The sequence below is a fragment of the Anopheles coluzzii genome, chromosome 3 (genome assembly GCF_943734685.1).
Source record: "Anopheles coluzzii chromosome 3, AcolN3, whole genome shotgun sequence".
Lineage (NCBI taxonomy): Eukaryota > Metazoa > Arthropoda > Insecta > Diptera > Culicidae > Anopheles > Anopheles coluzzii.
In genome coordinates, this window is record NC_064671.1 from 63952378 (window position 1) to 63968852 (window position 16475).

The 16475-nt window shown below is 41.9% G+C and overlaps 1 protein-coding gene across 3 annotated transcripts in view; it reads left to right on the plus strand.

Moving 5' to 3' along the window:
* The window catches only part of LOC120956222 (nephrin-like), a 274578-nt gene that overhangs the window by 159708 nt on the left and 98395 nt on the right, over nt 1-16475 (plus strand). For all 3 annotated transcript variants that reach the window (XM_049608295.1, XM_049608296.1, XM_049608297.1), the window contains exons 4-5: nt 1700-1855; nt 2511-2690. In XM_049608295.1, the coding sequence (XP_049464252.1) occupies nt 1700-1855; nt 2511-2690 (336 nt within the window). The remainder of the gene's footprint in view (nt 1-1699; nt 1856-2510; nt 2691-16475) is intronic.

The following is a 16475-nucleotide window of genomic DNA, read 5'->3' on the forward strand; positions in this document are numbered from 1 at the left end:
CCAAGATATCTCGGGGAACAAATAGTTCTAGGGACGGATGTCCATCGTTACCCTACTCGTAGATCAAATGAACCGAGAACACCAAGCTACCTTTCATTAAGAGCTCCTTATACTATAAGGGAATTCGAATGTATAATTCGATGCCAAGAGAAGTTGTTAACGCCGCAAGTCTGGGTAATTTCAAAAAGGAATGTACATTGTATGTGAAGCAGGTTATTTAGTAATGTGGCCGTGAAGTGTTTTAGTATAGTAGTATAGTGTAATGTAGAATGTATACTTCTAGAAGTGCTTGCCTGTTTGTAATATGTAATAGTATTTAATCATAACCGCATTTATCTACTTGATGATGATGGTGTAGTTTTTAATTTGTTTTTGTTTAACAGCTATTATGAAAAATAAGATAATTTAAAATTAAATTTAAAAAAAATAATGCGAGTCTTCAAAGATTCGAGACACGCGCGCGTATAGTGGACTTTGGGGTTTAGAGCCACTGACTGTAAGATGATAGGACTTAGCGACACCTTATTATATTACTTTCATTTTTTATACCTAAATATCTTTAAGATAATTCAGTCCTTCTCGAACCTTTGAAGGGGAAAGTGGAGGGACCATCATCATCATCAATTCAGAGAGCATGATCAAAAAATCGTGGAATAGACATCAACAGAAAATCATACATTTGGAATATATTGTTATATTTCCACTACAATTCAAAGGATAACAATTTACAATCAATCAATTTCCCAAACTCGATCGAAGAGGAACAATAGTTGCAGTTGCCTAGATACAACGGTTGCTTTATTTTGTTTCATGAGTATCCTGTTCAGTTATGCGTACAATATGGCAAAATGTAAAAAGAAACATCATTTTATGTCATTTTTACAATCGCTACGATTGTTCCCGAATTCGATCTAGTTTGAGAAAGTGGCTGAATAACCTATGTTTTCACATTCATTTATTCATCGTGCATTAAAGACCCATCCTTTTCTTTAACTATTTTGCGGTGCTTAATTTCAGTATTAAAACCACCAATTTCATTTCATTTCTTTAACGCATGTCATGTTATCGAAAAACTCGTGCGTAACAAACCTACAGACGCCCCCCTGTAATCTGTACCATGGTTTCATCATTAAAGGCACCAACTATTACGCTCCATTCGTTGCAAGTCCCGAATGGTACTGATTGCTTCATACATGTGCGTCATAACACTTTTTACCAGCACCCGGGGCCGAATGTCGTGAAAGTAATTGTTATTTAATTACGGACATACTACAACCAGCACCAGCCATCCCAAAAACCACATCCAATACTGATACATCAAATGCTTTTGGAGCCGATGCAGCAAATGCATTCACCACAGTTCTTTCCCTCCCACAATCTGGTGTACCCCATAGTGTGTGCCATTCAATTAAGCACGAGCAACGAGCAGCCCGAACGCCATACGGTGGCACACTAGCAGCATTAAGCACTCGAGTATTCTTAGCACGAAAGAATCTTCTAATTATGTACCGAGTTTGGTGCACACCACACACAACTAAACAGCTTGCGTCTGCTGCCCAGTTTCGGAACGCTCCCGGAAACACTTTTCCCATTTCACACAAAGCCGCATGTCCGTTCCCTAGTCGTGCTATTGGCTAATAGTCGTTTGCCATTTTTAACGTGTGTTTTCGTATTTTCTCTTTCTTTCTCTCGTTTGCAGTGGTGCCGTTGTTTCTACCGTGTATAGCCGAGCAGCAAAAATTCCGCCTAATTCCGGGCGATCTGGTCGTGGCGGAGGGTGCCGAGGCACTGTTGCGATGCGAAATTCACAACGCAGCCGGTTCGGTGCAGTGGACCAAGGACGGTTTTGCGTTGGGTAAGTAATAATTTCATAAAATTTCCATTTCCCGCCCCGTGATCCCAACCCCTGTCCATCCAGCTGTCTTTCTTCTCTCTCGGGTCGTACTGCTGCGCCGTACTTAATGAATCTCCGAGCATAATGGGCACTACGGGCGCTCATCTTCACCCGATAGGCCATTGGCCCGTTGGTCAGTATTCGCAGTCGGGCTTTCGTTGTTGGCAAAAAGTGGCCTTCCTTCATCCCTCCCCCAAACCCTTCGCTGTAAAGTATTAGCAGCCGGAATGTCAGTATGGGAATGGAAATGATAATCACTGCTTCAGTGCATGCTCTGAGCATGAGTGCCTGACGCGTGTGTGTAGTGGTGCACATCGAGCAGGAGAGAAAAATGGGAAACCATTAGAGGGCAGCAACAAATTACACTGTCTAAAATGTCTTTGTCTTGGTAAGGGGAACATGGAAAGTATTAGTATAAGTTTTCATTAGACTTTATTTTTGCTCCCTTTCATGCGTGATGATGCATTGCTACGCACTGGAATGGGAAACATAATGAATGGCTCTTCCCCTCGAACTGCATCCACTCCGTCCACTACTGTATCTCGTGCAATCAGAAGTTTCGGTTGTAACAATGTAATTACAATTCTATTCTTACTATCATTCTATCTCCCAACAGGGTTTACGCAAAGCATACCGGGATATCCACGGTATTCGGTGCTCGGTGACAGTGGTCAGGGCATCTACAATCTGCGGATAGTGAATGTCACGCTCGAGGATGACGCCGAATACCAGTGCCAGGTGGGACCGTACATGCACCACAAGCTGATCCGTGCCAAGGCCAGGCTGACCGTAATCGGTAAGTGAAGTAAATGTGGAGCTGCTTGCATCAAAGCTCATATCTCGCTTTGTTCGTAAATTTCAAAAAAATCCATAGTTTCACGTTCCGCAAAACGAAAGCACGTTAAATTTTTACGTGAGGAAAAAAAACCCTCCCTTTCCTAACTATTGTAAAGAGCAGATAGCTTTCAACTCGACAGAGAGTCATGTGTCATCGACCACAGCTGGTGCTCATTAGCAAGTGCGACCGGGCTGGAACTCGAACTGTAGGAAAATTAATATGAATCTTTTTTTTACGGTATGTTGACTCAAGCGTCGAACTATATGCCGTTTCTGGGTATATTTGTTTGATGGTGCAACTACTCTTCGAGTTCGTTTTTCGGCGCAGATTTCGAAAAAATCCGACATTCCAGCTGTGGATCGAGGAGTTTCCATTTCGGTGGAAATTGCAACAGAACAACAGAGTCTAGCAAAAACGATGTTTTACAGAATTGGAAAATTAAATTTCACCGAACTGAGTTCGTTAAGCTGGTACCTTATGCTTCCTCAGTGGAGCAAGTGTATTTTGTATGAACAGCAGTTCAGTATAACATAATGAAATACATCAAGAACGTTGATTATGTGGCTATTCGCGATATTATATATCAGGGACATTTAGCTAGCCGTATCACGTCGGGCCTTAATATCAGCTTTAATATCAGCTATTATTGGCCCCATCTAATCTTATTATTGGCATGAATCAAACTAACGAAATTACAGGTGGACCCGTGGTGCAGTTGTCAACTTGTAATGGGTTAGGCGATAGCTACGGTCGCCATATGATGTGATGAGCGTACAACTGTACCTCAAGTACCGACGCGGTAGGTCAGTTTTTACTGACATGAGCCGAGGTGGTATAAAACTTCGTTCGAGCGGTCTTTTCGACACTTGATCGTCCAGGCAATCATAGAAACCTTTAGGAGATTTCCCTTACTGGAAACGTTGGAGTTTAGAAGCCTTACCTTGGGACATAACTAAACTTTTGAAATAAGTTGGAAGGCGAAGTATTAGGAAGCGTAACGTCCTATCTTGGCAGGCCGAACGAATCTGACTTGCCACGGTCGGAATAGGTTTTATTCATACTCAATGTGTTTCGTACATTTGGTTTAGGAATGTGTTTTTGTCCTAATTAAAGGTTATTGATATGAGGTGCAATTCATACATTGCATTGGAGTGAGGTGTCTGTCAATATGTGCCTATGCTGCGTTTTTAGTGTTTTTACAAAGGTTCTGGAAAGTTTCAACTGTTCTAGCCAAAGAACGAGTGCGTTCGTCGATATTTGCCTACACTGCGCTTTTAGCAATAAGTTGCTATGCGTTCTCTGTTTGTCCACTTTGCCGCAGTAACGCTTGAATTGCTTATGTTGCGCGTTTCAGTTGTTTTCGATAAATGTGTCTCAATTGTTTTTTTCTATGAACAGTATGGTATGGGTGTGTTGCTATGGTGCGGATTGATTTGCTGATGTGTTATAATGAATGTGTTGCAATGGTGTGATTTGGCTTTCCGAAGTGTGTTACGATGTGTCTATAGCTATAGATAGTGTGTATTATAATAAGTTCTGTATAGCAGATATGCTACAAACTCGAACGACTCTATAACATGCCCGTCATGGTAGCAAGGATTGACTATCCGGCTGCGTAGTAATGAATTAAGTCTCGAAAGCCCGTATAGGCCGGCATGTCCGCGTAGGACGTTACGCCAAATAGAAGAAGAAGAAGCTGATTAACGAAATATCCCAAAAATTAGATAAAATATACTAAAAAAATAGAAGAAAAATTAAAAATAGTTTTTTGCATTAAAAAAACAAATAAATTAGCTTTAAAAACGAGTTTCAATTATGTTATTTTTTCGATATCAGACAAATAGCTGGAACGAATCCAGTCCAATATACTGATAATGAATGTGATGATTGATTTTGTTTTAGATTTGATAATGACTATAAAATGCAATAATGATTGAACGTTATGAAATATTCAACGTATAAAGCAAATAGCAATTAAAATATGATTTATCATTATTATTCCTACACAACAGCTCACTTACCTACTCTACACTACAACCACTTCATGTTCTTATAAAACCAGCAGGCTGATAGGAAACAATAGTTTTTGTAGAAGCTGTAGTGTTAAACATAAGGGTAATAAAATTATTATTTCACTGATTGATAACATCCCTGATTAAAGGATTATGAATATCCAATGAAAGGGTAATGGGTATCACAATATCAATTTTTAAGGAAAAAAATTATAAGGAAAAATACATGGGTTATTCTAATTTATAGTCTAATCAACAGTTTAGTTACTGAAACAAATTCTATTGAATTATGGCTCATGTTTCACAGTTGAAATTTCTTCAACACTGCATAAAAACCAAATGAATGATACGTACTGACACATAATTGCATTCTTTACATACTGTTATTAGTTCCTTATTTCAGTATTTATTTATGACGTAAATGTAGTACTTAATGATTAAAGGCCTTACTCAAATTATTTTCTTTATAATTCAGAGGCCTAAACCAATTTATTTTTCATTAAAAAAGCAACTAAAATTACCGTTCATAAGAGCGTATGACACTGTAGTATAAACTACATCCAAAGCGCTGCTACACAATTTGCATTTTACTGGCAAACTCTAGCACTACCACTTGACACTACCATTACCGATCAACAACCCAAACACTGCCACGAGATCCGACATGTCAATAACCTCTGCATATTCATAGTACCGTGTAGAGGACTAGAGCCAGTGCGGGCAAACAAAAACAAATACAAAAAATAAGAGCTCAGGCATGAATTCAAAACCCGTTGCAAACGCGCGTTAACGAGTGGCAGCAGTAGCAGCATAAATCATCTTCCAACTTGTGGCGTCTGCTCCACACACACTTTCGGATTTGTTTCCAGCACGTTCGACATCGTTCTAATAAATAAAAGGCATGCACCGGCGACCAACACAACTACAAACAAGCGAAAGTACGCAAAGTGGGAGCGTGTTGGATAAAAAAAGCTCTCACCGCACTTCACAAAACCACCATCAACGCGCAATGAGATGGGGATGGCACGGCTCGGCATGGCTGCCGCTCCTTACCGTTCTGTGTAGCGGCACAGTGGCTGCGGCACAAACCGAAGCACAAACAGTGTCTGCAAACTTCTGCATGCCATAAATGATGCACACGGTTTTAAATTCAACTCTCGCTGTTGGCCAGAGGCAGGTAGCGCCGACACAAGGGACCGAAGGAAAGTGGTCCCCTACTCCCCAGCATCCAGAATCCGTTTGACATCTGTACGCTACTGTCTATTTCATCCCCTTCCATTCACCATGCGTTGCTCCCAGTCACCGGCTCGCTTTGTGAAAGGCGAAACTGGAAGCACGCGATGTCACACGACGAAAAGCGACCCGTGTCAAGAAAAAATTCTAAAATCTCCTTTGGTCCCGGAGCTCTCGGGGACGGCTACATAAAACCTCCCGGACTCACCGGTCCGAAAACTGGATACCAGACGTGCAATTATTGTAATTAAGGTGCCCTCATCTTCCCATTTTCTCCCTTCCCATTCTCACGTTCGCCACCGTAGGACCACCAACCGTACAATTGTGTATCGCTTTCCTGGGCAGAAAGTGTGATGGAACATTGAAGGCATCATTTGAGCGGGTGGCACTCTTCAAAAATTCATTCAACTCTTTTCAACGAACTGCTGCACCACGCTGCTGCAGCTTTTGTGCGGCGCGAGTTCATAAGATTCAGGACTGGAGACGGGAAAACGTCACCGCTCTGTCACCAGGGACGGAGCATCGCTTTGCAACGCTTCCTCTAGTGACGCGCCTTGGAAAGGTCTCGGTGCTCTGTTATTAAAAATTTTACGACGTCTATTTTATCCTCATACTCACTCATGTACATACACTCGGTGACGGTTTCTTTTCATTATCAAACTCCAACAAAAATCCTGTTCGTCTTTTCCCTTCTCGAACCACTCTTTCTACTAGCACGCTTGCTTTGGTTGGCGAGTGATAACGATAAGCAACTCCGCAGCGAAGTCGGATAGCTCACTGCTTGGCTGGAGGATGCAGTGCCGGCTCCACACTCATAGCGAGAACTAAAACACGATGAGGTGTAGGGACGGGGGAACAGGGAGGCTCCAGAAAGCTGGCTAGATCCTTTCACGCTGGGCGGCGTGTGTAGTAATGCGAACGTGCGAGCGCCAAGGAAGCTGGAAGACGCGCGCACTAGTTTTAGGCGCGACATCATCCCCGTTCAGCCCCCTTCCGAGCAGACGGAAACTTGACACCGGTCGGGGCGGCTTCTGGTGGAGTAGAGTTTGTAGTACCAGCCAACCCTTGCCACCGGTACAGCACCCTTCTTCCGGTACGGATACTAAGAAAGAGTTTTTCCGTGCGCACGGGTTCAAACAAACCCGAGTCGGGCCTTTTGTTTCCATGTTTACACGGTTGTTTGCACGGACGAAATGAGTGTATTATTTCCCACACACACACACACAAACACACACACACACACACGCACAAACATTGTACCCTCTTCCCTACCTCTGCCAGTCGTGTCCGTTTCCTGTCTGCTCGATAGCTCGAGATTGTGCAAAAACTTTTCACATTAGCTGCTCCGATACTGTGTCCGTTACGCCGGAAACGGCGCACGCGTCCCGCACTCTAGGCCGCGGTCATGTTTCTGCGGCATATGTATGTGTGTATGTGTCGTGAAGTGTCCCCCGAGTTCTTGTCTCAACTTCTTTCGAAGAGTTTGTTTGAGGAGGTGAAGCTGAATGGTGAAAAAATGTATATCAAAACAAAGCGTTACGCTAGCAGCGTCACCTCTTGAGACGTACTGTAAACACTTCAACCGAAAACCGCAGCAAAATGGGAAGAGTCACCCTTTAGGGTAGAAGGGGGGAGGGAGGGGGTGGCCCCCCGTTGCTGATTATCACTCTTTCGTCACACTGATCCCTCTCACCCCTGTCATCACTCTTCCGCCATTTTGGTCTTTGTCCCAGGCACGCTTGTTTGTTAGCAACCAGTACGCACACACCGGAGTGCGCGTGCATGTGACTGTTGCACAGCGATGAAATGCTGCCCGGAGGCTGGAGTTTTGTCGCTGATGGATTTCTCCGACAGCAAAAAGGATTGGTTTTGGATTGTTTTCATCCATGTTCGTGTACTCTTTTTTTCTCACTGTGCCACCGCTTTGTGTTCAGCACACCTCCTTCAACCTCCTTCCTGCATTCGGGCAGCCCCGGAAGGGTGAAGATTAAAAAGACGAAGCTTGTCGGCGAATGTCGAAATTTGATCCATTTCTAGATGGATGGATTTGCAGAATGTTCCGCTCTCCTTTATGTCCTATCGTTGCAGCAAATCGTACTAGGCTAGGCCCTCACAGGCAGTTTCACCACGGAAGTGTACGATTGAAATGTCGTTTAGAGCACATCTGCTAACCACTGAGTAACTGCCGATGGGTGAAAATCGCACTCCATTGGATATCATCAACATATGGTATTTACAAGATATTTTATAGGTTTAGTTCTTATGGAAACTCTCTCGTTGGTGCATCGGTTTTAATTTTTATTTTTTATTTTTGATCTTTAAACACACCGTCAACATCCTAATTATAATGTCATCCACCTGTTAGAACATGAATAGTTTTTATAGTTCTGATACATGTACATGTTTCAACGTATCACATGATTTGTAATAGTTAGTTATTAATATGAGATACAATACATTTATATAATTTTATAACGTACATGCATTCTGCTGGCATAGTAAAGTCTGAAGAGTTTTAAAAATAATAAATATAATCGTCTTGCGGACGTTATGCAAGGATGTTAAATTTGTCCATGTATAAAACTAAATTTCTGATTCCAGGCCATGACACATGTTAAAACAACTTGGAAATGCAACATTTCAGAGTTTTGTGATTGAACTCAAACCCGTGAAACACTTATGCTAATCGTTGTAAATAGTACACACATTAACACATGTTTCTACCGCATGAAATTCACTAAGAGCCTTTACAGAGTTTCACCGTCTAATAAACAACTGCCCTCGTGCGCTACAATGCCAAATTTAGAAAAAAAAAATTACATATCATTTTTAAATAGATCAACCGGCTTTTCGTACACGGTTCACATGATTTAAATAATTTTCAACTTCGATTGAAGAAAATGTCGATGCTGCAAGGTTTGTGTTTTCCTAATTGGATATTGTATTAAGCTTTTAGACAGTTAATAAATGAACTGTTAAACACTGTAAAAGAATATTCTCCCATGCGCAAAACAAGGACTCATGTCTATTACAAGCAAAGATTCATGCCTGCCTGCAACCAGCGGATGGCAAAAATTGTCCGGAAAAGAGTTTTTAAACCCTGCTCGATTTCCTGTGACCATGAAAATCGGTAATTTTAACAAAAGTTTTCCACTGTTTTGCCACAACAGTGACTTATGTATAAGCCATAGCCATTGTTACGTCGTACGAATGTACCACAAAAGATTGTAAATAGAAAAACATATTTTAACATATTACAAATCCAAAACACTAACACAATAGATCACATAAATTAAAATATGTATTTAATTCAAACGACACATCACAAATTTTAGAATTATATCATGAATATCAGTTTAAAAAACTTCTCACAAAAATACAAATATACTATCTGATACGTTTTGTCATACTTGTACAAGGGGTTGCAATTATCACGGTTGTCGTAGTATGTAAATTTGTCGTGTAACTACTTCTGTTTCATTCTCCGTGATGAATATAACAATCTTTCATCAGGTAGATAGACGCCCGAAATGTAACAAATAGCTATTATTTCACCTTCATGAAAGGTTGCGAATTTCTTTATTCGCGTTTAGGAAACCAAAAAATGAAAAAAAAGAACACGTGTACACAAACCTTTTCACCATTTGTACTATGACTAAAGGGAAAAACTTCAATTTTGATGTTGCCTGCATCGTGCACCATGCCGACAACGATACGCAAGAAAGCGTACAACGGAACACGCTCCGGAGACGAACCTTTTGGAAAATGTCGAAACGAAACACCGACTCAAATTTCCTTCATTATCGCGTAACAACGATTCCATAAGTGCCATCTTCATAGGAATGGTGTATTTTTTCTACCTCTGCTTTTGGTTTTTTTTGTTTTCTTATTGTTGTTGTTGTTGTTGCCACAATCTCTGCACCGTATCACGTTGCAGACGTTGACAACTACTTCAGCACCAAGCTGTTCCTAGTACTCCTTTACATTTCCCGGCCCCGGCCGATCAGCAGGTTTTTGTGTTTCGTTCGCGCGGATGACAATGTTGCACCAATGTGTCTGCATCACAATTACTTCACTTCGGCGTGTGGATGCTGCGTGCTTGCTAATGAGACCTCGCCTTCCCTTTCGCGAACCTGCGAATAATGCTGCAGCCCGCAGTACCAGTGGCCTACAACACTTGAAGCTTTTGCCGTACAGGTGAATGACTGCTCTTTGTGTGAATGAGTGTGTGTACGTGTGTAAGAGAATTCGCTACTGCTGCTGAGGCCGCTGATGCTGTGTTCCGTAGCACGAGCCCAGTTTTAATGCGTCTGCCACTCGAGAGAGGTAATTTGCCACCTTTTCATAAGCCGTAGTGTGTAAGTGCATGACATTACGGGTCGGCTACCAGGCCCAACCAGGGACACAGCGTATGCCACTGCCGTATGCTCGTTTGGTCATCTTCAAGCTTCAAACGACACCGGAGCAGATCGTTTCAGCAAGTGCCAAACCAATCGAGCTGTGCTTGTTAGCTGGATGCTTGACGACTGCCACTGCTGCTGCTTTCGTTCCAACATGAGTCGGCTTACCCGGGGAAACACAAGCTCGTTGGAACGCAGACATTACTTTGAGCATTAATCACGGTAACGCTCCGAGCATCTTCGAATGCCTACCCCGTGTGTACTTTGAGCTTTGTGTCTTTTCCTTCATTTGCCCCAGAGTCCTCAGGCCACGGGTCGTCTGCACGGATGGAGACGCCTGGCTCGTTTTATTACTGGCCACACTGTGACGATGCCTCTCAGCTTTACAGTTACAACTACCTCTCCATCCACATACACACAGCGCCCAGACACGCGCACACACACGGTGTTGCCATAAATCATGACGCCTTTTTCTTATTTTCTCCACGGCCACCACTGCCTAACGTTTAATAGTATGCTGGGACATTAGGAATCGCCATCCTGGCAAAGCCCGACAAAGCAAACTACAAACATTGTAACGTTGCGTTGGAAATTCGAAGAATTCGTTACTCAAGTTGATAAACACTTCGTTACCTATTGCACGTTACGCACACTCGGTAGCACGGCTCGTAAAGCGCTTCGTTGGGTGTTAGCCTCGGGGCGTAAAAACGGCGGGTTTAATAAAGTATAGAGGGAAGCGTGGAATTCAATCCATCGTTTGATATCAGATTTCTCTGCGCTTGATGGTGGTACATATTTGCCGAAAGCCATACAAGCCATCGTGCTTTTGTGAAGGGTGTAAGAATATGCGTTGTTTTGGACGTACTCATAACCTAAGCCATAAGAAGATTAAATGATCCGCTGAAATGAAACTTGAATTATGAAACGTTGACTTTTTGAAATAATGTAACATTTTATGTCGCACACATGATTGTTTGTATTTTTGAGAACATAAAACTACGTTTAATTTGTTCGAGTAGTTTTAGAACAAAGCATTTTCCCATTGTTTCACTCAACAACTAGTTTGACATGAGTTTATAAGCAGAAGGATTGCCGTAGTGTAATGGTGTATGTTACTACAAAAACATAAAGAAAAGTATGTATTTTAAACTGAGGTGTATGAGATACAAGAAATTTTGCAAGTAACATTGTTTCGTCCAACAACAATGTTGCTTCTTTCACGTAGTGATCTTTGAATTCCATTCTACTTTCTTTGTATTTAAAAAAATCAATCAACTTATTTCTGCTTGCCACAATGGTAAAATAATTCGATTTTCGTCTTCAGGCCCGTTTTAAAATCTCGCCGCAAACCCGATTGCGATAATTCCACTTAACTAGCGCAGGTTCATCCGTTGCATGCGAAGCTCCAACGGGATGAACCATTTCAACTTTCGTTTTACCCATTATACTTTTCCTTAGCTACCTCTCTCTCAATTCGCCTTAACGCATCTATCAAGTTAGAGCCGTTGTTGATAAACAGCAAACATTATTATGACCGAAACATTCATCCCTATATCAAACCATAAGGATTTTATAAATAAGTTTAGTCAAAATATTTGTTCTTCAGTAAGGGTAATGAAATCAAATGGTTTATGTGCCTACGGCAAAACTCATGAACATTTGCTTTAGAGCAGTACTATGGGTAGATGATTGAATGAAGTGGAACTCTGTATGGCGGAAAGCCACACCCAACACCCGGGTTACCATGCACGAGTCTAATGCTTTGAAAGTATCAGCCAAACCTGAAGATTATACACGGTATAATTACGACTAATTTCTTAATAATCCTCCTCGAAAATCTAAAGGTATCTCTTAAAAATAATCACCCGAACCAACCATACAGTCAAAACAGGAATGGTTTACTGGGATTTTATTGAGAATTGAATTTCAATTGAATTCAATTGAAATACTGAAGTAAGCACAAATCCTAAATCTTAATTATTTGTGAACAGTTGTGAGCAATTTTCGACTCAAGTATTACACAGTTGGAGTAACAAAATTAAAAATAAAATTAAGATGAAGCTTTCGAGCTCCAAAGGCTCCAATTAACGTTTTGGTTAACAGAACCTAATAAAACTGTCTGAACACATGCTTAAACGAGTACATAAAATCCGAGAGGGTTGATCAGGGTACAGTAAATTAATTAATCATATGATCAATATAGAATCTTGGGCTTAACTAAACATCTTAGGTCTATTATATGTTTTAACATGTATTTAACATATGCGGCTAGTAATTAATTATATCAATAATAATCTCCTCTGCGAACGCTACCACAGTTGATATTCTTGTGTCTGTTATGTAAATAGATTGCCTGGCATTGAATTAGAACAATTTTCAAACTAAATGTATTCTACAGGTCCATCCCAAATCAATCCCCTGCTTAGTTCGATGATTGAGATGATGATAATCTTAGAAGTAATATCTCCATTGTAGTTCAGGGCCAACATAATTAATCTCCAACATTCTTCAGTTTTCCAGTAGCCTCGTTGCAGTCAAACTATGCCTATTTGATATTCCACAAAAAACCAACAGATTTTCCTAGTCTCACGTATATTGTTTTATCATGCTCGTGCATCAAGATGGCTTCTAAACAAAGCAATAGCAACAACAACAACAACAACAACAAACTCTAACGTCAGCCCCAATATTCAAACACCACGGCACGGCTGCAAGTGGCCCAACTGTCTTCCTGGCACCATGCTGTGCAAAGAACAAAATTAGACGCAAGCAGTCCTAACCAAATGAAAAGCCACTTGGGGAAATAATGTCCGATGGTGCGGCATGGAGCAACCGCTCGCTGTACGTAAAGCGGTTCCGAAAAGCCGCACGGGAAGTGCCCGGGCCCGTACCACAACGAACACTTTCACGTCGCGATTTCAACCCCCGCGCCGTGTGTGTGTGAGCGTCTGTTTGCCTGCACCGAAAAGCCAAGCTCTCCCGCAGGGAAAATAAAACAAGGCTTTTTATTGGGCAGGGCAATTGTTTTTAAGTACTGAAATGTAGTCCCGAATTCCCACATCCAGACATTCACCACCCGCGCGCGCGTGTATGTGTGTGAGCGAGCGCCTACGCAAGCCCGTCCCGAGGTGGTTGTATGCGATGCGGTTCGGTGTGGATAAACATTATTTTCTCCCTGACCCAACTACCTCCACCACCGGCACCATCACCACCACCACTACCTGGCAGTTTTCCCGGCTAGGTTTCCGGCTTATCACCCTTCATCCACATGCGAACCAAAGCACGCTCACTAACGCACGGAAAGGTTGTCTTTAACGAGACGGGCAAATTTGTATACGCTTACTACGGCAAGCTTTCCTCCCAAGTTTGGGTGTGCCTTTCGTTATGGGTAGACTTTCGTTTTTACTACGAAAGAGAAAGGTAATTTCGGGTCATATTATTCTTTGCCCGGGTAAGAAAGGGGAAGGTATGTGGGAATGGATTAAAAAAAGCGGAAATTATGGACGACGAGTGCAGCGTATGAGCACAAACATGGTCCGACGGCATTTTCAAAGCTAAACGCTGCACGGGACACTCGACGTTTGTTCGCTCTCTGTCGAAAAGACCATCCGTCCGGAAAGAGCAGGCGTACCCGGAAGAAGGACGGAGACTCAATAATTTACTGCATCCGTACTGGTCAGCGGTTTTAAAGCGACGAAACTTCCCTTTTTCCATTTCCTGGAGTGGAGAGATTCCTGTACGTTACAGGGAGGTTTTTTTTATAGTTCTTGTTTTCCTCACTACAAACTTACACGTACTCAGCTGGTTGCTTGCATACTTTAGGAAAAAGGGTTCCGTTTACTTCATCTGAAAACAATAATCGGGGTAATTTTCAACAAAACCTTGAGGGCAAACGATTTCGGGCTAGGTGTTTCTAATGATGAAGTGTTGGGCAAGTGGCAAGCCCTGTGGGGTATGGGTGTAAAAAGGACAATCTAGGGCTCTGTTATTGGGTTGGTGTACTGTGGCCCTTGTTTTGTGCGCAGTCCTGCTGAGTTGCAAAACCCCATTTATTGCCCCAATAACTATCAGCAAAAGAACTTCAATAGTCGATAATAAAGGTCTGGGTAGTGGTTAAACAAAGCTCCTTAGATGCATAATAGAAAGCCAGAAGTGCTATTATCAGGATAACTGATAAATTGTAAAAACGAACACATAAAATTTACAGTATAATCATTCTTACTCATGTGTAATTTTATCGACTTCTTATAATAACTTCCTATAGATAAATTCAAATGCAAATCAAGAATAGCAAATCGTTCGTTGATTAAACTTGGTTTGTTCTTACAGTTTTAAATAGAAAGTTATTAATCTAGTTAATCGCCTCTTTTGCTGTTGCATTAACATAAATCATGAGTACCTACTTCTGATTTTGATGAAACGCATCAAGAAATAGATAGCTCAACTCGTCAAGGAGAGCTCATGCACGATTTAGTTACTGTATTGTAGTATACACCACATAAAGAACTGTTCGAAACGATGTGCTAAAATGTTATAAATCAAATCAAACTTTAAAATCCCATAACAAATAATTAAACTGTTTTTAACAAGCTTAGTTGTTTTTACATACTATGCATAACTGAAACCATACCAAAATATTAAACACTTTGCTTCAAACAGAAGGTAATTTAACACATCAACGAATTCGCAACATTTATTATTAAATCACACTGTCCTAGCTACGAATATGCCAATCTTTAAAGTAATAACGTCACCAACGTCGGACAATGTTGAAACACATTTCAATTGTTATTGAGTTTTGAGATAAAATAAAGGCAAAACACTAATTGAAAATGAAAAAAATAGTGTTTGATGTTTGATTTTCAAAGGAAAAGTATTTACTTCGATAACAAATGTATGCATTAGTTCAGATGGATCAAGCCTATTGCATATTTTCCCGTGCACTCAATCACGGAGCACGAACGCATTGTTCGGTCTGAGCGTAAAGCTCATAAATCAAATTCCCCTTAAAACTGCCCTACAGAACACCCCAATTACCAGGCATTTATGCCTCATCTTCAATTGAAATCCGGGTGGAAAATTTGCCTTGTAGAAACAAGGCCCAATTGGCACTGGTCGGTAGCAAAGACCTCGGTCAAATTAGCCGTACCACTGTAGGCACGGGTGCGGCTAATTAGTTGCCTATTCCGGAATGCATCCAACATGTGCCCTTTCCCCCAGTTGCCAATTGTGCGACCATTGTAGGCCTCTATCTATAGGTTTAAATGGATCGAAAGCTTATCTTCATTACGCAGCCAGCGTACCGGGCACTGGGCGTGTGCACTGCCTGCATGTCTCCGGCCGGTCAATCGGAAGAATTCCAGTGCATTCGCACTTCAGACGCACGCTGCGTTCGGAATGAATGCATGCAGACGATTGGGAAGTAATGATAGCAGCAATCTTTGCCATGCCATTCCCGAAACTCACTCTGCCAGTGCGAATATCTTCACGTGTGTGCACGCATGCTTGTGCGTGATGCCATCCCGTAGACGAGATTTCGAAGTAACTGCCGGTGCCAGTTGTTGCTAGCCCAGCATTGCTAGCAAACGCTGATGAAGACGAATTCTCATGCAAAATCCGTGGAAGGAGGTTGAATAATAAATCGAACCCCGTCGTTCGCAGTGCCTGGCATCAACCCGAGTAGCTAGTAGTCGCTCATGGTTGCGAGCGCTTCATTCCAAATCCGGACTTAACCCACGCTGTCGTTCACCCGCGCACGCTCGCACATGGTCATTAGCCGGTGGTGACGCCTTTCGCAAGACTGGAACGGTTCGCTTGGTATGTGATTCCCGTGGCCCACGGATCGTCTCCGGTATGCAATTATCTGAAAGGGAAATGATAGGACTTACAGTTATGAATATCTGAATCGATTCCAAATCATTTGCATAATTTACTTCTCCGAAAAATACATTTCCATAGGCAAGAGGGCAGGGCAACAGCCGAATAGAATGCACGGGGTTCGTTAGAATGGTTGCGCACACTCTCGAGAGCATATTTCTTGTCGTCTAACGGGAAAGAAACGTTTTCCTACATTGCGCTATGTAGGGGACAACGGGAAA